The following is a 9,643-nucleotide window of genomic DNA, read 5'->3' as shown; positions in this document are numbered from 1 at the left end:
AAAAAAAAAAAAAAAATATATATATATATATATAGATTGCACAAATATTTGAGTTATTCATTAGTAATTGAAGCCTTTTAATACGTTCTTTGCTGTCTAGATTCCACTGTTCTCTCTCATTTCCATATTGTCTAATAAAGGAGAATAAAATCTGACTTCCTTCAGTTTTGTGTGCTTTGCCACCTGCCCACTCAGACATCATAGGATATGTGCTGGAGGAGTGAGAGATGGGACTTAAAAACGTGGACAGACATATAAGTGTGAACTTAAAAGGCAGACTTCCTAAAACTTATAGAATTTGAACTGTTGGATTGGATATGCTTGAGTTATTATATCTAATATGAAATCTAGTAAATGAGCAATTTATAAAAGTACAATAGAGTATGATATTTGTTTATAAGATAATGTTCTATGGTGTTTTTAAATGATATTTCATTCACTTTTAAGAGATTTTTAGTCAGCCTTCATTGAAGGTAGGGAATTAGGAATAAGGGATGTTAAAACAAATTACCAAAAGTGTTCAGTACAACTGATGATTCTACTTGGAAATATAAGCAGAGAAATTTTTGAAATAGTTTCAAAGTATACTTGAATACATCCAAGTGTCTACTACTATTATTTTTTATAGGTGGTTTCAGACACCCTCACAGGTTTTCTACCATGCAGCAACTGAACATGGAGGAAAAGATGTATATCCAGGGCAGTGTCTTTGGGAAGGTTGTGAGCCTTTTCAGCGACAGCGATTTTCTTTTATTACCCACTTGCAGGTACACTTTTTAAATACTATTTGATCAGTAACTCATTTGCATTAAAGATTTTGATGTGCATTCTGTTGCTTCCTCTTTCTCAATAAGGATAAGCACTGTTCAAAGGATGCCCTACTTGCAGGATTAAAACAAGATGAACCAGGACAAGCAGGAAGTCAGAAGTCTTCTACCAAGTAAGGAATATGAGTTTACTTCCTGTTGTACATACAAAAAGAAACTAGCCAAAACACAAGAACAATGAAATGCAACTTAGCATATTAGGAGACCAGAAACCTGGGTTCTAGTCCAGCTCTGCCACAAACCAGCAATGTGACCCTGTTCAAATTGCTTAGATTCTCTTGGCATCACTTTTCCTTTTGGCTGGACAATGCGGTCTGTAAGTTACCTTTGAGCTCTAACACTGATTCTGTTTTGTAGACTAGTCAGTCATTGGAAGTAATGACAGATGATATATGAGAAATACTTTGTAAACTAAAAGTACTGTGTATGGTTCTTGTAAGAGAGTAATCATCTATTTGATAATGGCAAAGAGGTTTCATATCTTGCCATTATCAAATATATATATACACACACACACATATAAACATACATAACACTGGTTTACAGTTTAAAGATTGTTTTCAGGTTGTCTCATTTAATATTCAGAATTAGCTTAAAATAATTTAATATTCAGAATTAGTAAAAATGTATCAGAAATACCCCTGCTTTTCAAATGTGAAAAGAAATATTGAAAGTCATGCAGCCAGTTACAGTGTCAGAAACAGTGTTTCCTCATATATGATAAGTCAGCATCTCCATTGCTATCTCACGAGAGCACACAGATAATGATGCATTTTATCTGCTTGGCCAAAGAAATCTACAGTAGTTTGAATCATATTTTACATAAAATCATCTCTGCAGTTCTTCCATTCTGTATCTTTCATAAATAACAGAACTGTAGTGAAAGGATTGATTGAAATTATTAAATAACGATGAAATTTAAGATATGTAAGTAATAGTTTGAAATGTGGTATTTAGCATAATTCCATGTTATCATACCATGTTTTCCTGGATGACCAGTGTCAGTACATTCTTAGGTAGTATCACTTTACCCTTAGGTAACATTTGGAAATAATTTGTAGCAAAAATTGTAGACTTTTCTTCTTTGTTAAAATCTTCACATTATATTCAAAGATGAGAAGGCTGTAACTATGACGCTATGTTGAATTTGTCTTGATTGCATCCTTACCCAGTACAGTAACTTTAAAGATGGAACATCTATTTGCTTTAAAATTGATAGATTGGAAAATAAAAGACTTGAAACTTCACCTTGATACTAAAAGCCCCTTTGCCTAGGCTGTCACAGAACATAAATGTTAATGCTAGACCATTGGACCTTTACTCACCCTCTAAACACCATTTTTAAATAACCAGCTTAAAGAGATTGGCAGGGTGGTCATAGTTGTCAGTCTGTCTGCAGTATCATGTTAACTGTCTCACTCTCTCTGATCAATTTAGGCAGCAAGCTGTAGGGGGCGCAAGCTCAACTCCTAGAGCACAGAAGGCCATTGTGAATCATCCCAGTGCTGCACTTATGGCTCTGCGGAGAGGATCAAGAAACCTTGTCTTTCGAGATTTTACAGTAAGCATGCCTTGAAACCCTTACCTGTAAAAGTCTGAGTCCTGTATGATTTAGATCTTTATTCTTTCTTTTTTTCCTTTCTAAGGATGAAAAAGAGGGACCAATAACTAAACACATCCGACTAACAGCTGCCTTAATATTAAAAAATATTGGTAAATATTCAGAATGTGGTCGCAGGTGAGTAATATGTTTTCTGTAGCCAAAGTGAATTTAGTTTATTTTATTTTTACATATAAGTTAATAAAATTAGATAACTGTATTTTCTTCATTGTTTTTCTCATCAGTTTTGCAAATACATCCAAAAGTTTATGCCTAGGTCAGGCCATGATGAGCTCTTAAAAGTCAAAAATAAATAGAAGTTAAAACAACCAAAAAATGGTCTTTTAAGTTGTTTTATTAAGTTAATTTATCTTACTGGCCATAGAATTTAGAACAAAAAGTAGCTCTACTAAAGAGGAAACTTGGGAGTTTATTGGGGAAGACAAAGGAATTGATCATTTCAATCACGTGGAGTCCAAATGAAATTCAGTTTGACACTTGTCATTTTCTTGTACCCATCAATGTCATAAATAATGTTAAGGTATATGTATAATACTCTGAAGTTTTAAACTAACCAGTGGACTTAAGCGAAAGAAAACTCAGGATTTTGTAGATGTACGGAAACCAGGAGGGATAACTCATTAATTCTTGAGAGAGCAAATATAGAATATTTTGTCGATACCTTGTCTTCCTTAGTTACTTTTCTAGAATTCTTCCTACATCTTCAACTGACCACTCTTGGACTGCCTCTCTGAGAAGCTGTCCTCAGATGCATCTTGTGTTCCTGATAGTCACTTTCTATCTCAGGCTCTCCCTTTCACATGTTAGTTCCATCTCCTTAATGTATTTTGAATCCATGTTAGTTCTTCCCTACACCCCTATTTTATCTTCTTTTAGGTCTTTTATGATATTCTTTACAATGACCTTTAAACTGAATTTTCTAAGCATAAAAATAGTGGTATCAATTATAAAAAGAAAATGAATTTGACTATATTGTTTTAAGTTCGCTAAGTGGAAGGTGGATAACATTTAAAGCTAAAGTTGAAAAAGGTATCTGTAATGGCAAATGTTATTATATTTATTTAATCAAGTATAAATGAACAAGAAAATTTTTCACACTTGAGCCAAGTTTTTTTTTAGAAGAAAAAAGAAATGTAAAGGTTTAATAACCATACAAGAATTCTAGTATCTTCATGGTTTAGTTCATAACATTTCTTTTTACTTTTCTTACTTTATTTCCCTCCTAACCCCTTTTTTGTTTCATAGCCTACATTTCAGTGAAACTAAGCCACATGCAAGTTCCTAATCACACTGGGCTCTTTCAAGTCACACTTTGTACCTTTGTTCCAATGCTCATACTATTCTCCTTGCCTAGAATGCCCTCCTCCCTGCGTTGCCCACCTGTTGAATATCTGCTTACCCTTCATGATTCAGCTCAAACTGAGTTTCTTTGTGTAGCCTTTCCTTTGCTCTATTCCCCTTCCCTACTGAACTTGTTCTCCTCTATTTTTACAACATGTCTGTCTTAAAACTTTTAATCTCATTGTTTTGAAAATGTTTTTTTATGTGGCTTTTTCCTTACAGAACTATGTGCAGAGACTTCCTCTGATTAATCTTTGTAGCTTGAACACTTAGCACAGTGCCCAACACATTATAATCTCTACCTCCTATTCATCCTTTAAGATTCAACTCAGTGGTTACTGCTTCCTTTCCTGACGTCTTCCTTACTACCTTAACCCTGACCTGGAACACAGTACATATTCCCTACTGCCCCATGTGTTGCATGTTACCACCTTAGATGATGAGCTCTTTGAAGGTAGGGATTCAGTGTTTTGATCTTTGTATCTTTAGTGCCTAGCATAGTGTTAGCAATATGATAGTCATTCAGTAAGTATTTGATTGATAGACAGGTGGTGGGAAATTCATTCTCCTAGAGTTCTGATCTGGAATTTGTGTGTGTTTTGTTGTGTTGTTTTTTTTGTTTTGTTTTGTTTGTTTGTTTTTTTGAGACAGAGTCTCACTCTATTGCCCAGGCTGGAGTGCAGTGGCACGATCTCGGCTGACTGCAGCCTCTGCCTCCAGGTTCGAGCGATTCTCCTGCTTCAGCCTCCTGAGTAGCTGGGATTACAAGCAACTGCCACCATGCCCAACTAGTTTTTTTTTTTTTTTTGTATTTTTAGTAGAGACAGGGTTTCCCCATATTGGCCAGGCTGGTCTCAAACTCCTGACCTCAGGTGATCCACCTGCCTTGGCCTCCCAAAGTGCTGAGATTACAGGCATTAGCCACCATTCCCGGCCTGATCTGGAATTTGTGTAGAAAATTGGAATACTAGAAACAACTTTGTAATTTTTTCTTCACATTGAAATTGTACATTCTAGGCAAAGCTTCTTTGTCTAGATCTAATAAAATGTTGAGCCAAAAGTTTTCATTTCACTGGTTTTGTTTTGTTGATTTTGTTGTTTTATTTAACTCTAAACCTTTCAAGTATTTTCTGGCATCTTGAGTTCCTGTGACGTTAGAATAGTAGAGTCATATGAATTAAGACAATCCATTAAGTCTTTCTCCCAATCCAGGTTGAAATCCCCAGTATAGAACTTCTGTTGAACATCTCCACTGATGGGGAGTTTTGCCTAAGCAAGAATACTGATAGAAAATCTGGCAGAACCCACATGTGTGGAGAGAGTGTAGAAAATCAGGCAGCTACAAAAGATAATTCTCTCTTGATAGTTCTCTAGTGGAATAATACGAGGCTAGACGTGGTGGCTCACACCTGTAATCCCAGCACTTTGAGAGGCTGAGGTGGATAGATTGCTTGAGCCAGGCATTCGAGACCAGCCTGGGCAACATGACGAAACCCCATCTATATAAAAAATTGTAAAAATTAGCTGGATTTGGTGTTGTGCACCTCTGGTCCTAGCTACTGGGGAGGCTGAGGTGGGAGGATCACTTGAGCCCAGGAAGCAGAGGTTACATTGAGTCATGCTCACACCACTGCATTCCAGCCTGGGTGACAGAGTGAAACTCTGTCTCAATAACAAAAAGAAGTAATATAGAGTGTGATATTTTAAACTAAAGAAACAATGGCCGGGCTCGGTGGCTTATTGTAATCCCAGCATTTTGGGAGGCCGAGGCAGGTGGATTATGAGGTCAGGAGTTCAAAACCAGCCTGGCCAACATGGTGAAACTCTGCCCCTATTAAAAAATACAAAAATTAGCTGGGCATAGTGGCATGTGCCTGTAATCCCAGCTACTCGAGAGGCTGAGGCAGGAGAATTGCCTGAACCTGGGAGGCCTCCAAGGTTGCAGTGAGCGGAGATCATGCCACTACACTCCATCCTGGGCAACAGCCTGGGCAACTCCATCTCAAAAAAAGAAAAAGCACGTAAGATATATGGAAATTTACCCTCATTCTTATAGTAGAATATCTTGAACAGTATAAAAATATCAGCAGCTTTTTATTTGAAATTCAGAATCTAATAATTTGAATAATATAAAATGTTTAATGCATCTCATCTCCATTCTGATCAAGCTTGAGCTCTGGAAAAGTGCAATATATTTGCCTTCTTTTGATATATGTATCTTTAATGTGTAATACAAGGGTCTTATTTAAAAATCAAATAGTATGTTTCTCTAATGAACAACACAAAAAGGAAATTAGGAAAATAATTCCATTTATCTATTTATTTGTTTGTTTATTGAGACAGAGTTTTGCTCTTGTCACCCAGGTTGGAGTGCAGTGGCATGATCTTGACTCACTGCCAGTTCTACCTCCCAGGTTCAAGCGATTCTCCTGCCTCAGCTTCCTGACTAGTTAGGATTACAGGCACCCACAACCACACCCACCTAATTTTTGTATTTTTAGTAGAGACGGAGTTTCACCATGTTGCCCAGGCTGGTCTTGAACTCCTGATCTCCAGTGACCCAACTGCATTGGCCTCCTAAAGTGCTGGGATAACAGGTGTGAGCCACCGCACCTGGCCAGTAATTCCACTTGCAATAGCATCAAAAAGAGTAAAATACTTAGGAATTGTCTTAACCAAAGAGATAGAAGATTTGTACACTGAAAACTACAAAAGATTACTGAAAGAAATTAAACAATATATAAACAACTGGAAAGATTTCTCATATTCATGAATTGGAAGACTTAATTTAAGTGAGATGTTAGTACTTCCAAAGCATTCTACAGATTCTGTCAGCCTGTCAGCATCCCAGTGATTTTTGAAAAAATAGAAAAATCCAGTTATGTGTGAGTGACACAAGGTGAGGGTTGTAGATGCAGTTTCCTGTTTTCATCATATAGACAGGGCAGCTCTGCTGCAGAGATGGTCAGTGTACCTAAAACCCAAAGAACCTCGTGTAAGAAGTGTGGCAAGCATCAACCTTACAAAAGTGACACCGTATGAGAAGGGCAAGGATTCCCTGTATGCCCAGGGAAAGAGGCCCTATGATTGGAAGCAGAGTGGCTGTGGTGGGCAGACAAAGCCAGTTTTCCAAAAGAAGGCTGATGTGGTTTGGCTCTGTCCCCACCTAAATTTCATCTTGAATTCCCACATGTGGTAGGAGGGACGTGGCAGGAAGTAATTGAATCATGGGGGCCGGTCTTCCCTGTGTTATTCTCATTATTGTGAATAAGTCTCACGAGATCTTATGGTTTAAAAAGGGGAGTTTGCCTGCAAAAGCTCTCATTTGCCACCATGTGAGACGTACTTTTCACTTTCCGCCTTGTGAGGCCTCCCCAGCCACATGGAACTATAAGTCCAATAAACCTCTTTCTTTTGTAAATTGCCCAGTCTTGGGTATGTCGTTATCAGCAACGTGTAAACAGACTAATACAAAGGCTAAAACCACGATTATGCTAAGGCTGGAATGTGTTGAGCCTAACAGCAAATCAAGAGGATGTTGTCCATTAAGAGATGCAAGCAGTTTGAACTGGGAGAAGATAAAGAAGAGAAAGGTCCAAATGATCCAGTTCTAAATTTTGGGATATTTTTCTTTTGATTTTGAAGAGAAAACGTTGAAGCTATAGGAAAATAAATACGGTGATAATCTTACTCAAAAACAGAAAAATTCATACTAGAATTCATACATAATCTCAAGAGACCCTGAATAGCAGAAATAATCTTGAGAAAGAAGAGTGTTGCAGGACTCCCACTTCTGATTTACTACAAAACTAACATAATCGGCCAGGCGCGGTGGCTCAAGCCTGTAATCCCAGCACTTTGGGAGGCCGAGGCCCACGAGGTCAGGAGATCGAGACCATCCTGGCTAACATGGTGAAACCCCGTCTCTACTAAAAAAAAAATACAGAAAACTAGCCGGGCGAGGTGGCGGGCGCCTGTAGTCCCAGCTCTCGGGAGGCTGAGGCAGGAGAATGGTGTAAACCCGGGAGGCGGAGCTTACAGTAAGCTGAGATCCGGCCACTGCACTCCAGCCCGGGCGACAGAGGGAGACTCCGTCTCAAAAAAAAAAAACTAACATAATCAAAACAGCGTGGTACTGGCATAAAGACAGCCATAGAGGCCAATGGAATAGAAGACAGGGCCCAAAAGTAAGCCCTCACATATTTGGTCAAATGATTTTCCATAAGTGTGCCAATTCTTCATTCAATGAGTGAAAGACAGTCTTTTCAACAAATGGCATTTGAACAACTGGATATATACATCGAAAGAATGAAGTTGGACACATAACCTGTACCATATATAAAACTTAAATATAAGAGCTAAAACTATAAAACTCTTAGAAGAAAACATAGGGCAAAAGCTTTATAATGTTGGATTTGGCAGTGATTTCTTGGGATATGACACCAAAGACACAGGCAATAAAAGGAAAACCAGACAAACTAGACTTCATCAAAATTTAAAACTTGTACATCAAAGGACACTATCAACAGAGTAAAAAGGCAACCCATGGAATTAGACAAAATAATTGCAAGTCACCTGTCTGAGAAGAAACTAATATCTAGAATATATAGAGAATGCCTAGCTGCTGTGGAAAACAGGGCAGTTCCTTAAAAAACCAAACAGAATTATCTGTTTCATTCAGCAGTCCCACTTCTGAGTATATTCACAAATGAATTGAAGGCAGGGAATTGAACAGATACATATACACCGATATTCATGGCTATTATTTACAACAGCCAAAAATTGGTGTGGAGGCAACCTAAGTGTCTGTCGATGATAGACAAAATGTGGCATGTACATACAATGGGATATTATTCAGTATTACAAAGGAAAAAACTTTTAATTTGCATGTAGTAAAGTTCACCCTTTTTAGTGTACAGTTCTATGAGTTTTGAGTTTTTTTTAAACTTTGAGATGGGGTCTCACCCTGTTGCCCAGGCTGGAGTGCAGTGGTGCAATCATGGCTCACTGCAGTCTTGACCTCTCCAGGCTCAGGTGATCCTCCTACCTCAGTTTTAGTATTTTTACTAGAGACGAGGTCTCACCATGTTGCCCAGGCTTGTCTTGAACTGCTGGGCTCAAGCAATCCACCTGCCTCTGCCCCCCAAAGTGCTAGGATTACAGGCTTGAGCTACTGAGCCCGGCCTACAAAGGAAAAAAATTCTGACATATGCTACATATGAATAAACTTTGAGGACGTCATGCTAAGTGAAATTAGCATGACACAAAAGGACAAATATATGGTATGATTTCACTTACGAGATACCTAGAAGAGTCGAATGCATAGAGACAGAAAGTAGAACAGTGGTTACCAGGGGCTGGGGGGAGTTGAGGAATGGAGAGTTACTGTTAAGTGGGTAGAGAGTTCCATTATGAGATGATGAAAAAGTTGTGGAGATGGATAGTGGTGATGGTTGTACAACAGTATGAATGTACTTAATGCCACTGAGCTGGTTAAAATAGTACGTTTTATGTTATGTATGTTTTACCACAATGGAAAAAAACTAAAACACAACAAAGGAAGGATTTGGAGAAAATTGGAAGTGACTGCTAATGGGTATTGGGTTTCTTTTAAAGATGATGAAAATATTCTGGAATTGATTGTGGTGATGGTTGCACAATTCTGTGAATATACTAAAAACGAATGCATTTTTGTTTAAATGGATGGATTGAGCCAGACGCGGTGGCTCACGCCTGTAATCCCAGCACTTTGGGAGGCCGAGGCGGGTGGATATCTGAGGTCAGGAGTTTGAGACCAGCCTGGCCAACATGGCAAAACCCCGCCTCTACTAAAAAATACAAAAATTAGCTGGGC

At 38.2% G+C, this 9,643-nt stretch overlaps 1 protein-coding gene across 1 annotated transcript in view; it reads left to right on the top strand.

Annotated features, from left to right (window-relative positions):
- Positions 1-9,643, top strand: part of ARID2 (AT rich interactive domain 2 (ARID, RFX-like)) — a 186,703-nt gene that overhangs the window by 170,054 nt on the left and 7,006 nt on the right. The window contains exons 17-20 of the mRNA XM_011936060.1: positions 629-767; positions 855-940; positions 2,265-2,388; positions 2,474-2,565. Coding sequence (XP_011791450.1) covers positions 629-767; positions 855-940; positions 2,265-2,388; positions 2,474-2,565 — 441 coding nt within the window. The remainder of the gene's footprint in view (positions 1-628; positions 768-854; positions 941-2,264; positions 2,389-2,473; positions 2,566-9,643) is intronic.

This window comes from Colobus angolensis, unplaced genomic scaffold, assembly GCF_000951035.1.
Source record: "Colobus angolensis palliatus isolate OR3802 unplaced genomic scaffold, Cang.pa_1.0 Scaffold150, whole genome shotgun sequence".
Taxonomy (NCBI): domain Eukaryota; kingdom Metazoa; phylum Chordata; class Mammalia; order Primates; family Cercopithecidae; genus Colobus; species Colobus angolensis.
The sequence above is the reverse complement of the archived record's forward strand: the minus strand, read 5'-3'. Positions and strand labels throughout refer to the sequence as shown.